At 37.6% G+C, this 27,952-nt stretch overlaps 1 protein-coding gene across 2 annotated transcripts in view; it reads right to left on the bottom strand.

Moving 5' to 3' along the window:
- The window catches only part of PARP8 (poly(ADP-ribose) polymerase family member 8), a 125,604-nt gene that overhangs the window by 35,802 nt on the left and 61,850 nt on the right, over positions 1–27,952 (bottom strand). For both annotated transcript variants that reach the window (XM_071580183.1, XM_071580184.1), the window contains exons 6-14: positions 27,003–27,080; positions 18,897–18,991; positions 15,419–15,479; positions 14,351–14,441; positions 11,423–11,489; positions 9,949–10,074; positions 7,272–7,833; positions 5,008–5,061; positions 4,809–4,904 (exon numbers count right to left, since the gene is read on the bottom strand). In XM_071580183.1, coding sequence (XP_071436284.1) covers positions 4,809–4,904; positions 5,008–5,061; positions 7,272–7,833; positions 9,949–10,074; positions 11,423–11,489; positions 14,351–14,441; positions 15,419–15,479; positions 18,897–18,991; positions 27,003–27,080 — 1,230 coding nt within the window. The remainder of the gene's footprint in view (positions 1–4,808; positions 4,905–5,007; positions 5,062–7,271; positions 7,834–9,948; positions 10,075–11,422; positions 11,490–14,350; positions 14,442–15,418; positions 15,480–18,896; positions 18,992–27,002; positions 27,081–27,952) is intronic.

Genomic DNA, 27,952 nt, shown 5'->3' with positions numbered 1-27,952 from the left:
GAATATTATTCTAGTAATAATAAAAGGAAGAATTTCATATGTCATTAAAAAAGGTTAATAACCTTCTAATATAGCATCAAACAATGCTTAAGTTTCCTTAGTACATTCTTACATCTGCTTTGGAAAATACAATTTTAGCTAGCTGAACGAACTCAGAATGTTGAAAAGTACCTCTGGAGGTCAGTTAGTACCTTTATACTCTCATACAGGACTAGCTTTATCTAAACTTTATCCAAAGTTTTAGATAAAGCTAAAATTAGTTTTCCCTAAAGCTTTATTAACCACTGTAATAGGTTGCCCAGAGAGGCCATGTAGATCTCCATCCTTGGAGATTTCCAGTAGGTTTACCCTGTCTGCTTTTCCTGTCTCTCCTAAGCATAAGACCTGTGTTTTACTTTGTACTTCCCACTGTTTTTCAAAATGGAGCAAGGAGCTACTTCAGAAGATCACAGAGCACCCAAGAGTTGTGTAGCACAGGCTGCCTTGCAGGAGGATGCAGCATGATTCCCCACATCACAGAATATGCTGAGTTGGAAGGGATGCACAAGGATCATCAAACCCAACTCCCGCCTCTGTGCATGAGTTAAGGGAGCTGTTGCGATGGTTAGGCCTCAGTCCCAACCCTTGATAATGATTTAAAAGCTGTTTCTTAATCCTTCTGTGAAGAATGAAACTCTGACTAGTGTTAGGAATGAGTGCACGAAATAGTATGGTCCATGCAAGAAGTTAAACAATACTTTTCATTCTTAGGATCCATGTATTCAGTGAATTTCCCCTGTGCTTTGTAGAATGACTGTAAATCATAGTATGCAGTGATTTCAGGGAATTTGCTGGTTTCACTGGCACTCTATGTAAAGTGTGTAACTCTAAACATCCAGTTTAGCTTTTCTAACTTCAGGTGCACTGCAAATAATTCTTAGATCTAACTGTGCTCTTGAAATAAATACAGAAGAAACACACTATGAGAAGAACTTCCATTCATCCTCATCTCATATGAGGAAGGTGTCAACACTCACAGAAAAACATTGCCTGCTTTACTGGGCTTTTTTTGAAAAGGATGGAATGAAGCAATGAACCATGGGCCTTCATAAAGATAGAGTCTTACAACTTCGTGATGCACCACAGTATTTTTCCAAGATTCCTTCTTCCAATCCAGGAAACCTTTGTGCTTTTCCTTCACAGTAATACAGCTGCAGTTCCCTGTGAGGACATGAGCTTTGGGTATAGTCTAAATTCACCCCACCTACCTAGTATGTTTTTTCTACACCCAGTTTTGAAGTACACACAGGAATGGCATCTGGTCTTCTGTATTTCAGGGAACTTTTGGACATCGAAAGAAAAAACTGGTTATTCTGAAAAATCCATTATTTGCTTCATAAAGAAATTCCCAAGAGAAATCTAAGTCTTTCGTCCTCAGTCATCTTCTGCAAGTCTGTAAGGTAGCCCCTTTATTTATCCTCAATAAGGGACTAAGATGGCTTAATAACGCCCAAAGATTTCTATGTATAACAATGTCCCTGCACCAGCAGGGAATATTTGCATGATTAGGCTAGTATTGTGGACTGTGGAGCAAGACAGATGTCTACTGTAAATGCATAGTCAAACATATGCAATTGTGTTGTGCAGCTGCTCTGAAACAGATGTCTTCTATACAAGGATATTCTGGCATGTGGATCTCCCATCGAAACTAAACTATACAAAATGACACATCTTGTTGTCATCAAGTGGCTCTTATGGGAAAGAAGATGTCAAGATTTAAAGAAAGTAACTAAAACTGAAATATGTATTAAAACCAGAACATTCCACCAGAAAAAAATACTTGGGAAAATGAAACACAATACTGAGAAGAAAGCTTGCTGAAAGAGATTGATTTAAAGATATTTTATAACTAAGACAAAAAGATAGCCTGCAGAGTAAGTCTGCAGAAAGAAAAAAATTTATCTCTCAGTTTCACATGGTATCTTCAGCTGTCCTGAGGATGGGACATCAGAATTGAGCAAGTCAGTTAATAACTAGCACAAAAAACTGTGTATGGTATGAGAGTTTATAAGCAGATATGGCACTCTGTGGTATTAAAAGAATGTAATTATTATGTGGTGGCAATTGTCAAATTTTTTAAGCTGCATTTCAGGACAGTTAATTGAACTAGGCTATAGGTTCAGGATAGGAATTAAGCTGACATATTAGGAGGATTAGGCAACCAAATTTCTCAGTGGCTTCTTTATAACTGCATAAAACTCCACAAAATACCACAAAACCTAGCTTAAATACATATAAAAATAACTTGATAAGCAATAACTTTGCTATGCTTTTATAAATTCATATGCCTTCTTTGCTGTTAAAAAAAAAAGGTCCAAAGGGTGAAAGGGAAACTCATCATCGAGGGCACACACACCCAGACTTAATCCTGTGCGTATCTGTGCGGAAAAACTAAAATTTAAAGGGAGAAACTGGTGAATCATCCAGAACTCTTTAGTGGCACCTTCTGTAACTCAACCTGCTTGCAGAGAGAGTCTGTGTATGTAATGCCTTCAAGATAAAGGCATCTGCAGAAAATGAGGTCTAGACACTCTTGCAAAGCAACCAGAGCAAAATGCAGGTCATTATGAAACCTGGTGAAGTTCCAGTAGTATTAAAAGGAAGAGCTCTTTATGAGGGCCAGGGATTCTCGATAAGGCTAAATTGCATATAGCTTTGCCTTGAATAAAAGTCTGCTGCATTCTTGTAATAAAAGTATTCTATTTCCAAGATCTGCTCTTGCTGCAGTATTAAACATAAAATGCTCTTTTTCTTATACACACTATGTATCTCTCTCTCTCTCTTTCTCTCTCTATGTATGCATGTATGTATGTATATATATATGTGTGTGTGTGCAGATAAAGGATGTAAATAAACCCCACAACTGACTACTTTAGGCTGCCCCTGCCAGAGCTCTCAGTAGTGAGGCATAAATTTCCTTAACACTCTGGCAAGTTCATGCTTGATTCAAGCTGAGATCCTTTCTCACCTTCTACGGAACTGAAAACTCATTAATCGTAAAATATTGCTTATTGAGTCATTCAAGCATACACAGAGCTTGATAGATTTCTTCCCTGTATCTCATTTTTCCTGGGTTATGTAATGACACTCTTTCATTTTTGCAAAGTTTGCCAGGTTATACTTATTGCAAAGGCACTCATGTTCAGGGACAAACATGTTTGCAGTTTCTTCTGTTTTGAAATGCTCACAAGATTAAACAGATAGCTATAAAATGACCCCTCTAAACTAAAGTCACAGAAGAGTAATTCTGAGAGATTTAATTTTTATGGTAGGGAAAAAAAGAAGAATTAAGAGTTTTTTGTTTATTTAGAGCAGATGACTTTCCATTCTGTTTTCTTTTAATAGTTTATCATGTGAACAGGAATAAATCCTATAGCTTGCTTTGACCTGTGGACAATGGATAAACTCCAGTAGCTTAAATAATTATGTTACTCAAACTTTACTCACTATTCAAAAGTTACTCACTTTATCTTATCCTGTCAAAGGTAATATCCAGAGCAGAACATTCAAAGATGAAACAAGGAACTGATGCCTTTTTTTACAAGCTTCTAACCAGTGGTTGGGTGCTGATAAATCTGTCAGAAAACCTTGTTTTTAGAAGGTAGATATTGAAGAGGTTTTGGGTATCCAAAACTACAGGGGCTTAACTATGACTTAAAACAGTGTTAACTGAGTATGTACATGCTTTTTGAAATCCTATCAGCAACCTATCTACATACCCTTCCTGCAGTCAGGATGCCTGACCTTGGTACCAGTCAGTGTCACCAGGAGTGACACTGAGGGAACTTCTGCTACCAGGCACAACAATAACTCTCTTGAATTTAGAACCATGTATCATAGATGATATTTGCTTCATCATATGTGTAGTTACTTGCCACACCTTGGACAGATGGTCAGGTATCTGACCATTCACACACTGGAGTTGGACTGTTTTCCATGGCTTTAATCCCGTTTCCATAAAATGCAGGGTAGGTGAAACAACAAGACTCTAAACTGCAAGACCAGTCCTAAAACTAAGAAATTTATTCTCCTAATACATTCTTTCACAAAGCTGCACTGATCCACTAGCTCCAGACAGTGTCTCTCATGACCAGTCCTATTCTTTTCCACTGTATTCATTCACTGACAACATACAAGCATAGAACATTCAGCAAGCAAAATTCTATTCCTGATCATACAGGGAAAGAAAGAGGTGCCTAACTGGACAGATTTAGCAAATATTGACCCACAACAGTGCACCTGGACTAGGTCATTGCTATATCAGATACTTCACAGAGCATCGCTTTCTACTGCCTTTTTTAGAACATTTGAGGATGGCGCATTCTATCAGTCAGTGAGCAAAACAGGATCAGAAGAATTTAACAGAGTGGTGGCTTTAACACCAGTGTGCATAAATACCATGGTTATGGCTTGATAAAGCTCGCAAATGAGGTGCCCTAGGCTTCTAGAAGAATGTCAGAGAACCATGAAAGCACTATAGTGCACTTCTCCATCTTATCTGGTTGTGACTACTGCAGCTCAATAGTGTTCAGAGAAGTACAGCCTTCCTTTACATTTCAGCAGTATTATACAAACCTATAAAACCTGATTTTCATCTCTCTTGCTTGGAAGACATTTTTTTCAAATTTACAGCAAAATCTAATTAATATGCTTACTATCTTTGCATCTTAAAAGGAAATTCAACAATTCAACAGTTTTTCACCAGGTTTGTACAGTCCACTGCAACTTAAGGCACTATAAAATGCTTTGTTTTCCAGCACACCACTTACCCTCAGCATAGGGCCATTCTGGAACACGTGGGGCTCATCACAAACTACACAGTATTCATTCAATACTGGTATCCGCTGCTCAGCAAACTGGATAGTCTGAGAACAATAAAAATGATAATAACAACATCTGCTTAAAAATAATTAACAGTCAGCTTATGCTCCACAGTGTTCCTTAAATGGGCAAGATATGACATCCTACCTGCACAAGAAAGCCACGGTCTCGCACGGGAATGCATTTTGCACCATAATTTTGCTGCAAGGAAAAAGTTGAGGCAACTTCAGTGTTGGTACACTAATTATAGGGAAATGGAAAAGCACTTGTATTTTTTGCATGTAAATATGCTAACTGAGCACTATTTGCATCTAAAAAGATCTCATGAACCAGCCATTACAAATAATTAATCCTTTTACTGTTTCCTGAGTGTGTGGTAGGTTTTTAGTACTTCTTTTTAGTTCTTAAATCTGCTGAAGTTTTCTATCTGACCATCCCAAAACCCTGAATCTCAAACAAAAACAGCAGTGTATTCACTCCAATCCTAATAAACTGACATCTGATAACTTCCATGACATTTTAACTGTGTCTTGTCCATCCAAATACAGGCTATATGTTCAGGCTTGAAAGACTGTTGGAACTCTCAGAAAGGCTGAAAACCTTTTTTCTTTTATATTTACTAAGATCTCACTTCCATAAGCACCACACCTACAGATTTCTATGTTCAGATAGTACTCAAATTCTTTTTTTTCAACACACAGCAACATAAATTAGAATGAATTTCTGCTACAAGAGTCTGTAAGGTGCTGAATCCTAGACTCACATCTATGTCAATCAAACCTTATTTTGAGTAAGAGTTAGATCAGCTCCATTTACTGTGTTTTAGGGGGGTTGATTTCCTTTCATTTCTGTAACTGCTTAATTGCTTAACTGCTTTTTCCATTTTTCTCCTGAGAAACAATCCTTCTTGAATTCATATACGGCACCCCAATATTTTAGCTGACACTTGAGAACTTAGGGTCCTGATTCATCAGTTTCACATTCCACTGACTACAAACTGCAGTTAGGCACCCAGACTACGCATACATCTGGAGCCTGCATATAAAATGTGACATGGACTCTCAATGCCCTTCCACTAACATCAGTCAAACTGCATCTGACTACGTATGTGATGATTTTTCCTCAAAGTAGGGTAGTTTTCCTAGGCTGCCAAGCAGGGCTTTGCCATTCTTCCCTATCAGCTGATAACATTGCTAATGATAACATCAGTAATGAATTTAGTCAGCTCTTCATTATCTTATAAAAACCACTGGGCCTTTCCCTATTAACATCAGGAGAGAAAAGTCTCAATATGTTAAGACATTCTATGCTGATTCAGAAAAATTGCATCTCTGAACTGCAACAAGTAAAAAGTCTGACAGCTGATCCGAATTTTGCTGTGCCCATCACATAAATGAACCACAGAGCATGTCTATAAATGGTCTAATGATAGTATATTTCTGCTTTTAGATCTGATGAGTATAGTTTACAGCTTACTAAACTAAATTTCCATGAGACACAGTGCACTCAAAGTAATTACATTATTCAGAAGGCACTGTTTTGAATATATGTATGGCATCCAAAGAAAGAATCAACTTCCAAGGTACCATCAGGCAAAAGGGAGTGAAAGGACTATTTCTAAATGCCTCTCCCCAGATCTAATACAGAAGACAAACTGGTGCCTTGAAAGAGTGCAAACAAACCCACTCTTCCCTCTAAAGTATAATAGCCATCTTTTAAGAGGCATAGGCAGAAGAATTAATTTTGAGAGCTCTTTCTTAAACGTAAGAATATGTCTACCTTTTGTTTTCCCAATCAGTCACGTCTCTGGGAAAAGTACAAGGGCCAGTGTGGGCCTAACTTCTTCCCTTGGCCTTAACTTCTGCCAATGCATTTGAAGGTTTAACCTCTCACAAATCAGAAACGTGCAAGAGGTGAGCTGAACTGTGCCTGCTCCTTGCAGTGTAATGATGTAAAGACCAGTATGAGAGGTGATTTGACACTCAGATGAGCTAATGAACAGTCGCTTCCCCTATGAAGCAAACAGGAAAATGAGAAAAGCCCTGTGCAACCAAACTAATTTTGCAGCAGAGAAGTGCACACTCTTCCTTTTTCCTGCAGGATGCAGGGAAGGCAGTGGATGACTGAACTTTTCCCACGGTCAACAGCTGTACATTGAGTTGCACTGAACACGACATATAAAATGTCTGTCTTGACCTCAGCAAATTCGGATTTTATAACTTAAATATATGTGCAGGCACAGCTGTTTGAACTGTCCTTAAAAAGCTGACTGCATTGCCCTTGTCTTCCAATATATCCAATATAGTAATTAATATATAACCTAAGTATAAATATCTCTGCATCAAAAGTGTAACAGCATATTTGGAAAATAATAGGAGGAAAATGAGCAGAGTAAAAAAAACATTACGCACAGCAGCTTGTGAAGGTGATGAAGATGGTGTTAAGATACCAATAAGCCCTGAGGTAAGAGAGAGCCTCCTGCTCTCTGCCATGGTGGACTCCTTGAAAGGCTCCATTTTGGATGATTTAGGGGCATTGGAGTAAGTCTTGCTGAGCAACTTGTGATTCTTCAATCCATCCAATTCTTCCATTCTAAGATTACTGGAGTAGGACCTGCTTAAAAGTTTGTGGGGCTTCAAGGTGCTGTTGTGCTCACATCGAGGATCCCCACAACATGACCTACTTAACAGCTTATGGGGCTTTAAAGTGATGCACTCCTCCTGCTTGACAGCTGCAGAGCAAGAACGATTCAGCAGTTTGTGCGATTTAACAGCCATTGTCTGTTCAGCCCTTGGGTCACTCGACAACGAGCGGCCAAAGGTTCTGTGAGATTTTGTGGCACACACATCCTCCGCCTTCACTGTGCTAGAGCAAGTCCTTCTCAGTAGTTTGTGAGTCTTGGAGATGCCATCCTGTTCTGACTTCAGTTTTGACTTATTTTTGCCGCAGCCAGGTGGAGGATAACTTGGCGACCTTAAAATAAAGAAGATGGCAAAGTTGGAGAGTAATCAGAATTCTGCGAAAATCAAGCAAGATCACACTAACATAAACAATTCTAAGTGTATCACCTGTCTTTATATTTTTCACTAGTGATAAACACAACGCAAACTTTTAAAAAACAAACAATTGTATTTAAGACATTTTCCAATACCAAAATGGACACATTACTCATATTTACACACAAACTCATTGATCAAAAAGGTGTAACTACTTAAGTAGAAGTTAGAGCTACAATATACAGCTTTTAGCTTTTACAGCTTATGCCTCTAAACAAACCAATTATTCAGGAAATTATCTTCGAAATGAAAAACACATATTTCACATGAGACTAGAACACATTTTCCTTAACAAAATCTATCTTTTCTAGGTAATGATCATGGCATGATCCCATGAAATTTACTGTCTTCTGGACAAACCATAACAAATTCTATGTTCAGATCCAATGGAAGATACAATAAACAGTGAAACTTGGACACAATAAATCAAATTTAATTCAGTTGAAAAGGAAATTATTTTTGAAAACCTTATAATAAACTGGACACTTTGTGGAAGACAATTTGATGCCACTATTTCTGGGTTTAGACAAATTCTAGCTCTGTAACACCAGAAATGAGAATGTGAGGGACCTAAATTATGAATGCAGAATGTAAATTATGAAAGGTTTTTATGAAACAACATTCACATGCACTGTTACATTTCTGTAAGGTTCACATTTACCTGTACTTGCAAAACAAGAACATGTAACAGGTATGCTGAATCATTTTCCTATGTTTTATATGCAACTCCAGTCTTTAGAGTATTTTTTTGTTTGCATCAAATAGAGAAGTGAAAATCCAGGGGGAGAGGCTGGCAGGTTTCCCTACCCTGTTAGCAAGCGGTGACAGTGGAAGACACACGTGGAGGCTGCTGACTCACTGCAGTAGCTGATCACTATCACCCTCCTGCACAAGGGAGGTAGAAATGGCACTGTAGGGACAGACAGAGTCCCTGCATTTGGGCTGAGCCATTTTTGGACTGGCACTGCATCAACAGCCAAATCCAGAGTAAAAAGAGTGGGCTGGCTTCATATGCCATTTCTGAACAAAAACAAACCCCAAGCAACAGCCTGTGCTTGGCAATGGTGCATGGCATGGAAGGGAATGGATAACCTTTCTACTGAAAACACCACCTTTCCTCTTTTGCTTTTGAATGAACAGCCAATCTTTTGTCATCTTTGATACTGCTCGTCTTTTCAATGTGTGTGCTTGCTGTATTCTATCTCTTGGTTATACACTGAATTTAGAATGGTAAAATTAATTAAAAAAAGGAATATTCAAAGAATCAATCAATTCAAATTCATTAATTGAATCAAAGGGGTGATCTGTAGGAAACCATCAGTAGGAAACCACACTAAATAGTCACAATCTTGAAAGAGGAAATATTAGAGCTTATTTTACATACACTTAAGAGTATTAGTAACTGGCAGAAAGCATAGTGAATTCAAATTAACAACTCACAGACTACTTCTTACGCTTTTAATGCCTTTGTTCTTTGAAATTCTGTGGCTGCATTTCAGAAATGGTAAACATTAATGTAGTCCATGTGGAATGGGAAGGGTATTCAGCATCTTTAAAACTAGTCTTTCATTAATGACCATTCTAGTTTTAAAAAATTAAAAATACACACTGCTGTAAAAAGTTAGACAATGACATGTTTTTATAATATACATAATATATGCTATACATATATATTACTTCTATATAAATTACTTATAATTTTATTCTTGCTATTCAACAATTATGTAACAATTAAATACTACTAAGCTAATAAAGATACAAATATTAGTTAAAATTAAATCAATTATTTCTAGACAAAACATGGCTGCTTCAGAGAGCAGGGCACTGAAATACTCTGCCTTCAAATATTCTTAGAAGCTGCAGCAGTCCCTAGTTCACTCCTTATGTCATGCAACGCAAGAACCAGAAACCCATAAGGTAAGATATAAATAGAGCACTTCTCTGTGGAGAAAAGTCAAGATTTCACCTTGTGAAGTCTGCTGTAGATTTTTAACAGCTTATGGTGGTAACAGCTCATTTTCTTTGCTATTACCTGCGCAATGTAGAAAAGATGTGCAGCGGGGATTTCACCTTTCTGTCAGACACCTTTTTATTGTGCGTACAATTAGATTTCTCTTTACTGTTCTTCCACTGTTGTGTAACAAATGTCTGCATGATTCTGCAAATTAGGAGAGAAAAAAAAGGTTTTCTTATCCCAGACAAGATATAATCATCTTAATGCTAGGGTCTCAATGCTAGTCATGTAGGTGACATAATGCAGTGCTCTCACTCTACAGGCAGTTTTCTGTCATGTATGTGGACAGATGACTGGGTGCCTCAGCTCCTCAAAAATGTTTTTTTTTCCACATAGAACTAATGTGGCATGGAACTCTTACTGAGAATACAGTCTGAGTAAACAACCAGTGCAACTGCAAGACTTATGCAGACTATATCTCTCATGGAGATGCAGAGAAAAACTGATTCAAGGGCATCACATCCAACTACAGCGATCTGTCTCTTATGTGATGACAGTGATAAGCTACTGCAACTACACAGCTAAGTAAGAGCTTATTCTCTATTATTTAGAAGTGTGAATCTTTGAGCGATAAAGTCAAAGCTGAATTTGCTATCGACTTTACTGAAAAAGATGAACATCCCATTCCCACAGCCAAGAGGGACAACTGGGTACATGGGTATTCTCACTCTGGCTCAATTGTGCATTATGCAGCCACATTCTTGAAAATGTCTTTAGTAATTACCTGGTGCGCAGATCAGAGACAGTAAAAATACTGAAACATTTTAAGAGACTGTTCATGTCAAGGGAGTGGGGTTTTTTCCCTTCAAAGTCATGTACCACAGAGATTTTAATAACTTGCTTCATATGTAAGATTAAAAAATGTTGCACTGAATTTCTTTAAACATCAAACAGCAATTTTTTTTCCTTAAGGGTTCCTTAATGTTGCAATGGTAAGATACTAAAATCTATATACTTATCATTTTATTGCACATACACAAGAATATGTGAAAACATGATTCAGCAAAATTGTATTAAAATTAATTGTACTGTGACTGCATGAAACTAGTATTTTTTTGCCTATTCTTCCATCTTGTACTCAAACAAGGATGGTATAATTATTGTGGTATATTCTAGAGGCCCCTATGAAAGCATAGCCCCCTTAGGGTATGCATGAAGCTCAAAAAGATTCCTGCTTCAGAGGCTTCACCATCTAAGCAAAAATGTGAAAATGAACACTTCTAGCGACACTCTTGAAAACTTTTGTAGCTTATTCTCTAAAAGGCAGCAAAGGGACAGAAAGCTCTGGCCTTGTCAAATCAGGTTCTCTTCAACAACTGTCAAAACAAAAAAGGCAAATCTTGATTTTTATTTAAAGAAAATAAGATCAAAACACTTTGATCAAAGAACCAACCTGACAGCATATGAATTTTATGCTACTTGACATGGTTCAACTAAAAAAGAGTGTAATATTTGCAAAAAAACCCAGAGGTTTACACTTTTGAAGACTTACTTTTTTAGCTGATGTCCCAGCCCAAATCTTTCCTTAGTAGAGATCTGAAATACATCCACAGTTGGCACTAGGGAAAAAGGAAATATTGTTGGTATATGAACTTACAGAAGTCAAGAAGAACTCATGACCACAAGTAAGTGGTATTTAAGGACCCTGTTCTACCGGGACCTTGACTATAGAAAACGAAATTGAAGCAACAGCAAGAGTGGGCACATCATCTAAGCACATTAAGAAATTGATGATACTTTTGGGAATATCAGCCTATATAATTTACAATTTTAGAAATTGAATACTCCAAAATTTATCTCTTCCCACTGGTTTTATTTTTACATATATACATATTATACAAGTAGCAAGCAGCATCAGTTTAAATGTATTGGGACTTAGAATTCATCTCACTGGACCTCTGAAATATTTTTTCCAAGTCGTCTATACACAGCAGAGTTCCTGTGGCTACAAGGAAATCCAGACTGGAACAGAATTAATTAGTATCTGGGTTTTCTTTTCGAAGGTATTTTAGTTCAAGATACAAAACACAATCTAAATGCCTGCCATGTGAATTCCAGTGGCCACTGACTACTCAAGTTTCCTCAAGGTCCATCCTAGCACTGGTATATCCACATGCATCTGTCAGAAACTATACAACATCTGTCAGAAAATATACAGGGTAAAGGATGAAAATTACCTAGTGGCATTACTAAAATCCTTTAATAACATTTTCTAGAAGTGGCAGATGTAATCCAGTACTTATTGAGGGAGCCTCAGGGCCTCAAGGCAGAACAACAGCCAATGCATATTACAAGAATGAATAGACTTCATACTTTGTATTGTAAGGTAGTAATGACTACAGCAGAATAAAAAATGAATGTAAACCAGAAAACCGGGGTTTGTCCAAATTTTATTAGAAATAGTGTATCAGTATTTGATTGTTATTCTGACCACTGTCAAAGCCAGATTTTATTCAGAATGTTAAAGTTTATCCTTTAATTTTGCTTAAATAAACTAAATTTGAAACCAAAAGACAATATAACGAACCTACCCATGCAATTTCACTTAACTCCAAACGCTGTAGATACCCCTTCTCTAATATTATTATTCAAAAACCATGAATCATAAATTCATCTTTTAAACACAAACTGATGATTTTTTTCAAAAGGGATGAATGATTTCATTAGCAGCAGTGATATCTCTGGATTGTCAGATTTCAGACACACTTTGCTGGGATGGGGGGGATGGGGAATACTTTCAGTAAGAATCATCATACCCACACTGGCAATCTTAAAATCTGACATCTAGATCAAAATGTTTGTCTAGGCTCTAGACAGAGGAGACCTCCTGATACCTCCAGTGGCTGATTCATTCTCTCTCTAAGGCAGGCTTCTAAGGCACTGGGGAGAAACTGCCCACACAGACAATACTAAGAAAAGCTATTAACTAGAAGAATGACTATCTAAAATCAGGATATTACTCAGCATCAAGGTGGTTCTAATATCCCTCACTGTACTTTCGAGTGTTACTGTATTTCTGTTTATAATCAACAAAATGTACTAAAGGAAAAAAAAGATACAGCATTAAAATTCCAGGCCAGCAGTCTCAAAAAAACCCACGTTTAAGGCAGAAGAGGAACTCACAGAATTAACACAAAAGATGATGGATCTCACTCTGCTCTGCTAGTAAGTAAAGAGACATGGCTGCAACAGCAGCTGAGTTCATAAAACCGATGTCAGCTAAGCACTTGCCTCTGGCCCTGACCTTGCCTTTCTCAATACTCAGGCACTCCCATAATCAGTCAGCTGCAGGACTGGGAACTAAGTTTCCCATCTTAACCTTGTCAACTGTGAAGAAGATATCTTGCTGTTACTTCTCATTTCACTAGATAATTTCCTATTGCAGACTGCTCTTCATGCTTCACCTTCTCTTATTTGCGGCACGTTTTTATTTTTTAAAGTACATTTTGATACAAAAGTTCTGAACATTGCTTCCTGCTAGAGTGAATACATATTTTAAGATCTGAATATTTACAAAAATCATTGAAATAATAAACTACAGACAAAAAGACCAGAGTCAAGGGGAAAAAAAAGACAGATATCATGAAATGCTTATTTGAATGAACAGAATATAGCTTATAGTTAGAATAATCAGGCAACATATTCTATAAAAATAACTCATCGGGACAGATTTTGTTAAACATGACTGGAAATATCTATTCATTTTCCAGAGGCAGAATTCTCCCACAGATAAAAGTCTGAACTGACAGATTGTACTGCAAGTCTCCAAAGCTGTGCAAGATATCATCCAAACTTAGTTTGACTTCTCACTGTAAAAATATAGCTGAAGTTGACTCTTGCATATAAATGTTTCCAAATCCTCAAAATTGGTTGATTCTTTGTGAGCTTGACCATTTATCTCTCATGAGGAAACCTTATTCACTTAACAACTCATTTAAATCTAAAGATTTCCAGAGTTCACATACTCAAATAGAAATCAGAAGCTGAAAGGATAATTATGATTATTCAAAGGTGAGTGAAAAAGGGCACTTTAATGTGCTGCACAGATCCATGTATGTCTTCACTGTCAGTCATATCTCATCTATGTGGGTGATGCTGGATATCCAAAATCAGGAAATCACGTATGAGAAACTGTAGATCCTTACTCCTTAATCCTAGGGAAAGCAGTTGCATTTCAAAGAACAGCAGGAAAACAAGTTCCAAAAATCAACCTCTGAAAGCCAAAATTAGATGCCCATCATTACGGAGGGTCTAGACATGCAAATATATATGTAAGCTTAATTTCAAATCAATAGGACTTATTATCAGCAGTATAAGTAGGCACATGCAGGGTCAAAGATTTGGTAATGAATGAGTATCTGTCCCATAGTTCAGACCAGGACACCATACATAGCACAAGAAGAACACACAATTGACCAACCTGGACCATTTAAGTACTGTGTAAGTGAACAATGCAATCGCACTATTATAGGCTCTGTGCGAATTACATCCCAAGCCACAGCAATCTCTTCCTAGTTCAAGATAAAAAGACAACAAGATACAATTAGCCATCAGGAGGAATTGCTGCATTTTGTCAGTCTACCTTAGGGTTGCTATAAACACCATCCATCCCATTTACCCAGTAGTGTAGTATCTATTCCAACATTACACTTGACACTTAGGACAAACTGTTGCTTGTTAATGCACCCAGTAGCAGTGTCAAACTACTTCCAGTTCTTGAGTGAACTGATTTAAACCAAGCACAGGTTTATAAAAGGCACTGCATGTACACTGCAGGTAGAAACATTCCCTTCTATCAACAGATATTGCTTCAAAGCTGAGAAGCAAAGGAGCAAACAAAGACACAATGGGAATTAACTCTGTAACAGAAGGCAAAGAAAACTTTTGCTCATTAAGACAGATCTAAATAATTCAACATACAAGTAAGCTCAAGAATAATTGTCTTATGTGCTATGCTAACCTGAAAATATGACATATTCTGTGCAGAACCTAATGATGCCCTTAAAAGTTCAATTTTTATTCTTTATGTAGAGGCCAGGAAGTTACTGCACAGATATGGTGAGGAAGTGTGACGTTCACAACTGCTATGGAAGCCATGCTGACAACAGAATGTCCTGTGTCTCCTTTGCCACTCAAGCCTCTCCCTTATCAGTGTAAAAGTCCTCTTCCCTTCATGACTGTAAGAAATGCTTTCACCTGACTGATGTCTAGAATAACATTAAAAAAAGAATATTTCATTTATCTTTGTTAAAACATTTACCATTCAAAACGAATGTTTGAAAGAAATACATCTGTGGTGAATAAAAGCCTACAAAGCCTTTCAACATCATCATAAAAGGAAAACTAACCCTTTCTACCAAGTATCAATCAACAATGTGACAACCAGTGAAGATCAAGTCTCCACAAAAGGAAACTCTCAGACTCTCATGTGCAGCAGAATTAAATGGTATTAATGCTCATTATGTAATTCTGTGATTAGATTACTTACATCAAGAAAGCTAACATCAATATGTAGATCAATATCTACATCATCAATGGCTCCATATTCCCTGAAAGGAAAGAATTGCATTACATTAGAGCTCTTTAACACACTCCTTAACCCAGGAGTACTTGTAACAGGAAAGATTTTACAAAGGATAATCTTGTCTGCAAAATCAGAATGGGTATAAAATATACATTGACATAGATTGGATCCATATTCCCAGTGGGTGACCGTCTGCTGCACTGTAAGTTTTTTTCAAAGGATCTTGCTTAAACAGGCTAAATCACTTCTACGAATTCCCCCAAAATCTTTCCATTGCTGCTATGTATTTTTGTCCATATATTCCACAAATAAAGAAAAATTCATAGTAACATGCTTCTCCTATTTATGACAAAAGAAAATCCTTGTTAATTTTCAAAAGTATTTCAGGTTAATACTCAGTAACCTAAGAGGTTTGAGATAAATCACTGAAGACAAACACAACACAGCCTAGAGAGCATATTATACCTGGGGGACTGCTTCATACATTCAAGCATTTGTTTGTCAAAAATAAAGACCGCCCTGTAATGTGCTCAAGGCAAGAGTTACCTTTTTTATCTCTTATGTGTAGTGCTGCTGGAATTCCCAGGGTTCAGATTTAACCTATGTTCACAGGTATTTCACTACCATCTGAAATCTTACATTTAAACCATGACTTTTCTGCATCTCATTTTCTGACTCACTCAGACTGCCCTCCTCCAATGTACTTGAAGACTTCTGAAAAATAGGGCTAAAAGATACTCATTCATATGACTAAATTTAAAAAAATGCTTTCCTTTTCATTTAAATTGCTTAAGTGGTCAACACTGTAAAAATGCAATCACTCTCAATTTTTCACAGATTAGTTTCCAGTCACTAGCATTTTTTTCTATACGCTGCATTTATATGCTTGTTCTCACAGTGACTTCCATGCTTTTCTATTAAACTAGACTTAGGTGCACAGTAGCAGTTGTGCGTGACTAAGTCCATAAGGCAATTTTGAAACACTAAAATCATTGTGAATGTAACTGGCTCCTACCCAAGTGGCCTCTCAGACGTGGTAGGTCCGAGTTTGCACTGGAAGATGCTTGACCTCTTGTGAAGTTAGATGAAGGGAGCCTTGTCCACCAAACCCTGGCAACACAATGGCTCTCTCTTTTCAGGGCAAACTCGAGTTCTCTCTCCAGATCTGATGTGTCCACACAGAGCAGGTGAATAGCTGGACAGGGCTGTATTACAGGAGACTCCCCAGCCACCCTTAGAGCAGCTCCTGTGTCACCTCACCCAGAGCTGTACAGGCACTCACTGACCTCCTACAGCTTGCTGAAAACCTGCCTTTGAAACAGTAAAGCTTTCTACTTATCGAGTGGCTTAGCCACTACTCTACACGACAGTGCCATGAGGGTTTTTTGTTCATTTTCCAGATCAAAGATTATTATGCACTCTTAAGTAATATTTATGAATGGGGGCTGGTGTCACTTACATGACTAAGATTCAAAAGGCTGTAAACAAGCATAGTTTTATAAATTAAACAGAAGCACAGTTGAAGTAATGCAACAGTAGTATTAGTGGAAGAAAGAATAAGATAAATGTGGTTCTGGGGAATTTCCACTGAAATCCCTTTGCTCACCCTCCACTAGCATCCTAGAAGATGTACTTTAGATACATGATGCTGATTCCAGTTTGAATTTCCCAAGGTGAAAGTGAGGAATAAATCACATTTTATTCCAACACCTGAAGCTTATGATCTGCTGCCTAAAATGGCTTGATGAACGCATCTTGATTTTGAAGCTCCCACAGGTGCTCTGTCCATCAACGCAATGTCAAGACACACAGCAGAGTTTGGATCAGTTGGATTAATCACTTTCTCAGGGCTTTCCTGGCCAGATTTCTAAGTGCATTAGCAAAAGTACACAGGAACTTAACTTTTACATGTACAGCTGACTCTTTGACAGCAAGAGACTGCAGGAAAGAGGGTCAACTGTCTAGGAAATATGCATCTTAGTAGACATCCCTGTCATACAAACTTCTTTCTCCTCAGAGAAGTGGAGCTGCACCAGAGAGATGAAACTGAATGCTTAATGCTGTGGGGTTTATTTCCAAGAATTTGTAAGTAGTTTTAACTGCAACAGAGTGGCTGAAGCATTCAAGTTTTACACATGCCAGAAGCAGTCGCAGAAGCCAATTTTGACTATAGGTGAGCTCAAGGGGTTGCAATGCTTCCAACGAAACTGTTGATTCAGAAAATTAGATGCATTAAAGTTGTTGAAAGGTTACATATAATGTTTCAATTTTAGGAGCTTGAAGGAAATTATTATCAAGGCATTCTAAATTTCATAGTTACCAGTTTGGCAACTAAACATTTTCTCATTCATTTCCTAAAATCACACACAACAATTCCTATTTCAATTCCCCAGGTCCCTGAAATGTAGTAAATTTCCACTTAGCCTGAAAAGGTGCAGTACAGCATAGCTGTATGCATGCTCTCTCATCTTATGACAAAAACCCAGCCCTTACTGTTTAGAGATTAATAGAAGTGATTACTTGTAGTACATGTATACCTAAGATTATGATCTTATCTACATTTTATTACTTGGTTTGTATGACAACTTTGATATTTATCTTGCAATACATCTGACAGGTCTGTTACATCTCATCCGTTGTTTTTATGACATTATTAAGATTACATAGAAGGAAAATGAAGTTATAGGATACCTGAAGCATATTTAAAATATCACACAGATATGTCCTATGGCAGAATCATGCATGCTCATATATGCCCAAGTAAATTTTTGTGTAATTACTCTTTGCAATCTACATCTGACTGAGGTTCCACCACTTCCCTGTGTTGATACTTTAGATTCCCACAATTAGAAAGTTTCCCTAACCTCTAATCAAATCGTAGTTTCTTATTGTCACTCTCATGATGACAATACAGAATATTTGACCACACCTTCTACCTAGAATCAGCTTTTTTCGAAGAGGAAAAACTGTTATTGTGTCTTTTCCTTCTCTTCTTTCTAGACTAGACAAATCCAATTCCTTCAGTCTTTCCCTAGGGAAAATATTTATTAAATCTCTTATCATTCCTCTTGTTCACCTCCAGGGCAAAATATAGAATATGACAGAAAAGGAGTTTAACAAGGATTTAGAGAAACATTGAATAGTAATTTTCAACAGAATACAACAGCCTGATCAAATACCACCAAAACTGCAAAGACAACAATGTTTAAGAACAGGCTTCCAGGGCTTGTTCTCAGCAAGGTTACTTGTACCTATACTGAACCACAAAAAAACCCAACCAAAAAACCAGCATTATTGCTTGTTTGAGTGTTCCTTCTCTTTGCCACACAACATGACGGAATCACCAGAAGAGACTTGTTCTTCAACAGTGAGGGGAGGTCCACACAGAACTCAATCTCCAAAATATTAAAGGTTCCACAAAACAGTAAGGTCAATGACGTACCTGAGAGATACTGCATTAGGTCCATAGATCTCTCTCACTGCTGTTAAATCAGCCTCCAGCTGTGGGTGCTTGTGAAGTTCTCCATCATAGCTAACCTATTGGCGAAAGAAAAATATCTTGGGAGTTCTTATTTATTACTGACACCTAATCTAGGCTCTCGAAAGTTCCCCTTGCAAAATATGTTGCATTAAAACTCCTTAATGCCATGCTCAGAAAGGACACAGTGGTTGATCAGCTGAAGCACTGAGGTCATCTAGTCTGCTAAGTAATGAAATTTTCAAAGAAGGTATCTCTGTCTTGGAATGGTTTGAGGGTTCTCCTGCTATATGTGGAGTCTCATCCATCTGTCCTATTCTGTCCCAGCGTTTGCTGTGCAACACTTTCATATTTTAAAAAGGTTAAGTAGGATAAGAACCAGATCCCCTCAGTCTTAACATCCCAGTCCAACCATTACAGGACAAAGGTTTTCTCACTCTTTCTTGTTGTCACACTCTCATACACTGGACACAGAATGCCTTGGGCACAAAAAGGAAGCCTGAAACTATTCTCTATACCAAGCTTCTCAGCAACTAAATTACATTTTCAGTCTACCCACTGGATGGATTCTATCCACCAATGCAAAAATATCAGATGGGAAAAAATAATTAAAGAACAGTTGCCCATTTTCAGTATTTTACCAGAAAAGGTATAAAAAGCATGCATTTAGACACCGTCTCCCTTAAACCCTTTTTTTTCAAACTCTACATAAAAAAATGGAAGAAGTTATGTTTGTGCTTACACTATAAAGCAAAGCTTGTGTGCTGGTTTGGTTGGAATGTATGAAGTTGAAGAAATATTCTCCTGTTTTCTACAAACTTGAAAATATCTCATCAGGCATGTAACAATCCTGTCTATTATTACCTTCTCCTCAAACAATATGACCCTGATTGTATGAACCTAAAATCTACATCTTTATAACAATTAGAATGACAGTAATTTCATAGAAGTCATTGAACTCTCTAGATTTGGACAAATTAACAAATGAGCACAGGAATTGCTTTGCACATTTCACAAATTCAGAGAGCAATGTACTAGAGTGTAATTTATGCCTTTAGACACACACACATGTAGGGATCGAAATTCAACTTCCAGCAGTAAGAAGCCTGACAAGCTTAAGCAGGAAGCCATGGTCAACAGAAGCTGACACAAACAAGGCCTGTTGATCTTCAACCATGCTGATTAGCTGCCTCCGGCTCCAAGATAGAGATGGATTTTAAGATGAATGTTATCAATTCATGATGAAACCCTTTGTTTTCTTCCCCCCATGTAAATCCTTTTTATAGAAAATATTAACTAATTGTGCAACCTAACCAAAACTTGTATAATCCCCTAGTTAACATATGTTACCATTATCCATCCTCCTTATTAACATATCCCAGCCCCAAGTCCTTTAAATTGAATGTCGAATGTTCAATAAAGTATTCCAGTTTCATCCCCATAGCTGGGATTGTGTAGTTTTATTTGACCTTCACAAATGGCGCCCAATGTGCAGCAAAGAGCCCAGACTTCTAATATTTAGAAGTCCGCAGAAGAGAAAAGAAAGAAAAGAGAAGTTTGCAGAAGAAAGCCGTTGGTGTTTGACAGGAATTGCGCGCTTCCTATCCCGGTGAAGGTGCATGACAGAACTGAGAAGAAAGGATCCCATGCACAGGACGAGTCACGCTCTTGGCCAGACCAGAGGTGAGCTGTCATGAATGAGGAATGATTATTTAAAAAATAAGACTTTGAAACTTAACAAGAAGGAAGCGATGAGGACACAAAAATCGTCTAATCAAAACTATGCTTATTCAATCTTCAAATACCTGCACGGCTGAGTAATAGAAGACCTGCCATTGCAAAACTTAGTTTTAAGGACTCAGCAAAACCACCTAGGGGACTTTGCTTTGCTAAACTTACTCCTGTGGGAAGCTGCTTTCCCTGCGCTGCCGCTACACGCAGTGACACTGTCTGAGGAGGGGGAAGCCCAAACGGCAGCAGCCCCTCTGCACCGCTGTGGCCACAGCGCCCCGGAGTTCCTGCCAGCCGAAACCCCGGGAGGAGTTCGTGGGACCCAGGGGGCAGAAAATCCATGAGGCTGAAGTAACAGGAGTAGCCCTGGCGTGCCAAGCGAGAGCAGGACGAGAGCTTCAAAGAGCACAGCCTGCCAGAAGTGTCTCCCCCACCCCACAGGGATAGTGAGCGCCGAGGGCAGGACGGCATCTCTAAAAACAGCCAGCGAGCGCCAAGTCTGCCTCGGGGGAGATGTAATCTGCAGCCGTAGCAGAGCCCTGAGCAATCCGCATAACATCCGCGCAGCAGAAGCAGCAGCAGGAGTTACCTCCCGCCACGCTGTTCGCACAGCCAGTCCGTAAAGCACCGTGCGCAGACTGATCCTTCCAGCCCAGGACAGCCCGACCCCACGTCAGCCAGAGCTGTAGCCCTAAAGGAAGCCCCGAGCCGAAGAACGCCTGCCGTCTCCTTCCCACTAACTTGTAACCAGCCAAAGACACTCAAAGTAGCCAAGAAGAACGCAGAAGTAGAAGAAAAAACTTTCAGAAACACCTGAGCGCCCTCCCCGCAGTTTCTGCAGGCACTAGGACCCTGAAAGCGCAGCCCAGCTCAGCAGCTCCTGCACGAGCCGGAAGTGAACACCCAACCCCCGCTGTACGCCCCGCCGACATAGACACGCTGCTTTCCGGAACACTCAAAAAACCCGACCAAAAAAAAGAGAAAAATAACTTACTGCCTCACTAACTAAAAAGTTTTTTAGTGTTTATCAGTTTAAAACACTGTTTATGCTTTTTTCTCTTATCTGTTCTTTTTATTTTAATAAGTACCTCAAATCTAATACCTAAACTTAAAAACACTGATGCAAATAATAACCAAAGTTTTTATCTCCTCAGCAATTAATCTAGGAAGAAAAACCGAGACCAAACTGCAGACCTTCTTTTCTAATTCCTAAAAATTAATTGTTTTTCTAAGCATAATGTTGTTTCTTGTTTGTTTTTTCTTTCTTTCTTTCTTAATTTAATGTTCATTGCATTATAGATAACATCAATGCAAAACTGAAGTTTTTTATGCTGTGCCAGGAGCATGTTCTTCTACTTAAAAATGCCACAGAAAAAGCAAAAAACATAGATAATGAAGCCAAAAGAGCTTCTGGGTTGCTATACTTAAACCAAAGTAGTATTAATTTTGCTTAAATCGTGTTTTTAAGTGTATAAACACAAACTCTATCATCTATCTCTATTAAGTATATTTGTGCCGTTTTTGTGTAGTATTCCTAAATTTTTTTTGTTTTGTTCCTTTTTGTAATTCTAATGTCTTTCATTTTTTCCTTTTTAAATTTTACTTTAGTTTCTTGCACCTATAACAAAAATAACAAAAAGCTTCTCAAGTTAAAAAACGTTGCAAAAAGCATTTGAGTTTTGTAAATTTTAAAAATTTTTAAGTTGCTTTTATTAATAAGTGTATATCTAAAATACTGCTATTTTAAAATTGCCTCAAGCTTTCCTTTTCTGTTGTTTATTATTCTCTAAGCTACTTCAATACATGTTAATATGTATGTAATTATTTCTACTAAGTCGCAATAACCATGCCAAGTTGTTTTTATGTCTAAAATCAGCAAAACTCAAGTAATGTCTGTCCCATTTGCCATAAAAAAGGGGGAAAAAAGGGGAACCAAGAGTTACCTCAAATCTATAAGAATGTTTTGAAAAAGTTATGTAGTTTTTGCATTTTGAAGCTGAACATGAGAAAAAAGATGTAGTTATGTTTTATAAAATTTCTGTTAAAGTTGTTTTCCCATCAAAACAGCAACCCAGGGACAAAGAAAAGTGAAGCTACGTTAAAAATAAGAAGAAATGAAAATGTAAATTTCTCAAACACAGCAAACCAACATTCGAAAAATCTCTGTGTGTGTACAAAAGTGTGAATGTAGGCCGGCCTGAATGCATGAAAATATATGTGAAAGATCTGAGTGTATGAAATTGTGAAATTGTGACACACCTGACATAGCACATAACCAACACTTCATATACCCCTCAAAACAAGTTTAAATATAAACCCTTGCTTTAAAAAACATTGCTTATAATACTATCATTCAAAATTTTGTCCTTCGCTGTTTTGTTTCTTTTTGTTCCTTGTCTGCTTACCTGTATCCAGCAAATAATTAACCACAGTGCTTCTTGAGGTTTTGCCTTGCAGCAATAAAATAAAAAAGCGGGAATTGTAGGGATCGAAATTCAACTTCCAGCAGTAAGAAGCCTGACAAGCTTAAGCAGGAAGCCATGGTCAACAGAGGCTGACACAAACAAGGCCTGTTGATCTTCAACCATGCTGATTAGCTGCCTCCGGCTCCAAGATAGAGATGGATTTTAAGATGAATGTTATCAATTCATGATGAAACCCTTTGTTTTCTTCCCCCATGTAAATCCTTTTTATAGAAAATATTAACTAATTGTGCAACCTAGCCAAAACTTGTATAATCCCCCAGTTAACATATGTTACCATTATCCATCCTCCTTATTAACATATCCTAGCCCCAAGTCCTTTAAATTGAATGTCGAATGTTCAATAAAGTATTCCAGTTTTGTCCCCATAGCTGGGATCGTGTAGTTTTATTTGACCTTCACACACACATGCACATATATATCCTTATAGAGGAATTCCTGCAGATAATTCTTGTTATTGCAGAGCTGCATCCAAAAGCAGTACCATTTCATTCATTTGTACATCCAAATCTGTAGAAAACCTGGTCTGTGACACTTTCAGCTCTCATATTTAGAGATGTGCTTTTCAAACTACTTCAATTTCAATAGTGCTAAAATAGTAATCAGATGATCACTTTTTTTACATGTAAAAATGAGAAAAGTGTAATTTGATTAGACTTAGAATTCTTCATGTATAAGGCACAGAATTCATCAGCATACCATGGGCACATATTTGTCAGAGGTATCAATGATATTCGTGACCAGAAGGTTATAAATCAAGCATCTTTCCTTAATTTGGGCAGGCATGTCAGAACAACTTTCCAAGCTGAAAAGAATAGGAAGAAAACCTTTACTGTAAATTTTTTTCACTTAGGTAGGGGGAAACAAATCCTTTTTACATGTCCATTAAACAAGGAAGAATTCATAAAAGATGCGTAAATAATTGCTGTCCTGCTTCCAAACAGAGCACAGCAAGCATTTCACAAATCATAGCTGTGGTGCACTCGCAACGTTTGTTGGTGCTAAGTAAGTTTTTAAATGACTCTTAAGTATCCATAATATTAAAATCCAAAAGGAACATTTATGCAGGTCACTGACCTGCTCAACATACTGCTTCTTCTAATCTATTTTCTGATGGTAAAAGGTTATGAACTCAAAAACAAAACAAAGCAGTGTTCTGGCACATTTTAAGACCACAGTATGGTACTTTCCATCCCTGAATTAGTGCCACAGACATGCTGATGTATGCAGAGGAAACTGTCAGAGTTTTGTATTTCTGCATTTTCAAGTATGTCTGGTAACTGAAGCACAAGAGAGAAGCAGAGAGACAGCCAAAGGCAGTAATATTACTGTTTTCATCTCCAGTTCTCATTTGCAAATGTAGAAGATAGAGATTCTAAGCAAGAATTAACAGAGTTGCAGAGAAAGTAAATATAAAGGCTAAAAAATCTGGTAACTTTGTTGTGACTGAAAGGTCTGTGTTTAGAAAAGTCTCAGTTTTTAATATGAGACCTTATTCAGATTATTTTGTCCCACATAATGACAAAAGGTTGCTTTTTAAAAGGAGATTAGGTGGTTTACAAACCTAAATCCCTTTGAAGATCAATAGGTCTTAGGCTATTGAACTACTTAGCTACTTTACAGTGTTTATCCACTAAATCCTTCAGGAGGATTACAAACAGGTGTGTAGAAGTGAATACAAACATTTAATTTACGAGCAAAAGGTTGCTCCTTGTTTTCACTGCCCATCAAATGCTATTTCTCATCTTCCTTGGTTCTTGTTTCATCATCAGCTAGTCTCTTGTCTTTCCAGCTGTAACCACTTAGAAATGCTAAGAATTATCCATGACTCCATCCTTCCCAACTGTATTGAACACAATTACACTGGCATCTCTTCCCTCTAGCTACTAAAGTCACTATTTTTGTCCCCTTTTTCTGTGGGCACAGCACACACTTCCTTCAACTGAAGGAGCTTGCCTTGCTTGTTCCCCAACTCTTTTGTCTTCCCAATACACCTGGTGCCCATGTAACATCTTACAAAGACTTTGCTTGAAAAACTATTGTTCTTTTTATCTTTTGAGGGACTTTCTTCATTATCTGATTTTCTACGTATTTTCTGACTCCTCAGTATTTTGTTCAATTCTACAGGTCTTCTTCAGAATTTTGTCTTTTTGACCATGAAATTTTAAATTCAAAATTTCCTCTTTTTTTCTTGTTAAATACACTTTCTGTGATGTTTTGGGCTTGTTCTCTATATTTTGTGTTTTGGATATTCCATACTCAAACTCAAGATATTCACATTCATCTGATACTTTATTTTTATTGCAAACCTCTTTTTTTCCTGCCACTTACAATTCCTTCGGTTAAATGTACTACCTTAAAAAGAAGACAATGCAATATAATGTAGTGTCCACTTTAATATAAGGCAACTAAATTCTCACCAGTCTTGCCTATTACACAGCTCTTGTACACCTTGCAAAATGATGTACTGCTCTCTGTGTTCATGTCTCATAAGGCAGTGTTAATATTTATTCATTCATTTGGGCACTGGCAGGCATCCTTTACCAAATGTATTAGCTGTGGTTCAAGAAACAAGCACTCCCAGCTGTTTTCTGCCTTTCCTTTCACCTTGAGGTTACTGCCCTTTCTTCAGAGTTGAAAAATGAAGCCAGTACACACAACTCATCACTACAGGGCAAGATCAGAAGCTTCTTCCTCTCAGGCAGATTAAAATAAGACACTGCTCTTTCCACTGAATTATGTGTACGGTCCTCCCCAGCATGGGGCTGTAGGAGTCAGCAGCTGAAGGGAGGCCATTCTTGCAGTAATTTGTAAAGTGAACATGAGTCAATACCCCATGTTACTTATTTCTGACACTGAAAATACATATATTCAGTTTCAAATTCAATATAACTTTCTCCCCCCCCCCGCCGCCACTGTAAAGCACCTCAACACGTATTTGTGTTCAGACCCCAGCAGGCTATTGGCTCTACAAGAGAAGAGGCCCAGCAATGTCCTGCTCATCAGCATCCCACGCTCTCTGCACTGACCCACCCTGCTGGCACTGCTGGCATGCTCCTGCAGCCTTGGCTCTGCATCCATGGCACGGATGACTTCAGCCACTGAGGCTGAGGCAGTGACTACTTTCATAAACAGGGATCATAATTCCCTAAAATGTACACTGAAATAAACAGTTCTAATAACATAAACTGAGGAATGATTCTTTGGGGCAACACTGAGGCTGAAAAATAAGAAATCTGCATAAAGAGACTAGCAGGGTGAAGCACACTCCAAAAGGAAAAGGTATGAAAAGATTTTATTTCCCAATATGTAGGAGAATGTAATAATAACCAACTCTGCTGAGGGAACAAGAACGAAAGACAAAGAGAAGTACTTTCATCTTTTTCAAGGTGAATTTTACTGTAGAGATCAGAAAAAAAACTGCCTAGACCAAACTGTTTTGTAATAACCAGTTTTACCATTAAAATGCAGTGCTCTTGACTTTAAAAAATGGCAGTGGCAATTCTCCAGAAAGAAAAAAGATTTGGATCCAGTCTGACTTCCCATTTGTATCAATAATGGGATAAGCTTTACAGAGTCAGTATCTGTTTCCTGGAAGTAAACAACTAGCTTGTATTTTCAAGCTTTCTGGAGAGTATTCACTTTTTCCATTCTAACAGCTTTGCAGATGTAAACAAAGTAATCTTATTTTGAACCTGAAATAAAGTATAGCATATTCAGTATTTCTGCTATCAAATAGTACGTATACATACCTACTCTATTCACAAACAAATGAAGTATTATCATAAATTTAAAATGGAATGAACAAAAAGAACTTTCAAATACTGAAAATTGTGCAAAAAATTTCCTGCATTACCTGTCCTCCATAATAAAATTCCTCAGAATCATTATCCCCTTCAGAGTCTTCTTCAACTGTGCTGTTGTGCCACGACTCCTTAACAGAAAAGGAAAGTTAACAATGATAAAAGTAATATGTTGATCTTGCATGTATATCTCTAAATATATAGGAATTATCTTTTTACAAATAAGCTCATAGCATCCTTTCTAAACAGATCTTTTAGTATAATTTTTCCAAAGGTTGGTTTTAAGAAGAGTGAAATATCAAACAAAAGAAGCACCTAATACAGGGTACGTAAAACCACCCTGAAAATACGTTGGAGAAATAATACTTGTCTGGCTACAGACACAGTGTGGTATTTTAAAGAACTGGATAATTCAGCAGACTATGTGGGAATACTTCACTCTGTGTTTTTGCTAAACAAAGTGCAACTTATCCACCAAGACAGGTTCTAAACTTAGTTCTTTTGATGTTTCAGTGATCAAGTGCAATTTTATTTTTCTTTATTCTTGTAAATAAACTCTAATAATTTAAGGAAATAATCCAAGCCCAACCATGGAATATCTAATGTTTCCTTCTGTGAAAAACTGACACACAGCTGCTTAATTACTATTTTTAACACAAGTTCATCCTGGTGCCCTACAAGTTCAAACTTAAATTTTCTGACTAACTGCACTCTGAGACAGTGAAAAGTAAGGATTAGAAAGTCATATGCTTACCTAAGTAAAACTTGCTCTAAATAAGCTGCTCCATGAATAATAGCATCAAGTAAATAGAACTGATCCTACTACAGACTGCAACTCAGCATGAGATGAAATGTTATATTCTGTTTCCCACAAATGGAACCTTTACATATAATTATGCAATTGCTTCAGATATTAATTCTTGTATCCCACAACGCATGTGCTATTTCTATGCCCTATGCTGACTAGGAACACCTGTTAAAAATGAAATTCTTCACTTCAACC

Source organism: Pithys albifrons, chromosome Z, assembly GCF_047495875.1.
Source record: "Pithys albifrons albifrons isolate INPA30051 chromosome Z, PitAlb_v1, whole genome shotgun sequence".
NCBI lineage: Eukaryota > Metazoa > Chordata > Aves > Passeriformes > Thamnophilidae > Pithys > Pithys albifrons.
The sequence above is the reverse complement of the archived record's forward strand: the minus strand, read 5'-3'. Positions and strand labels throughout refer to the sequence as shown.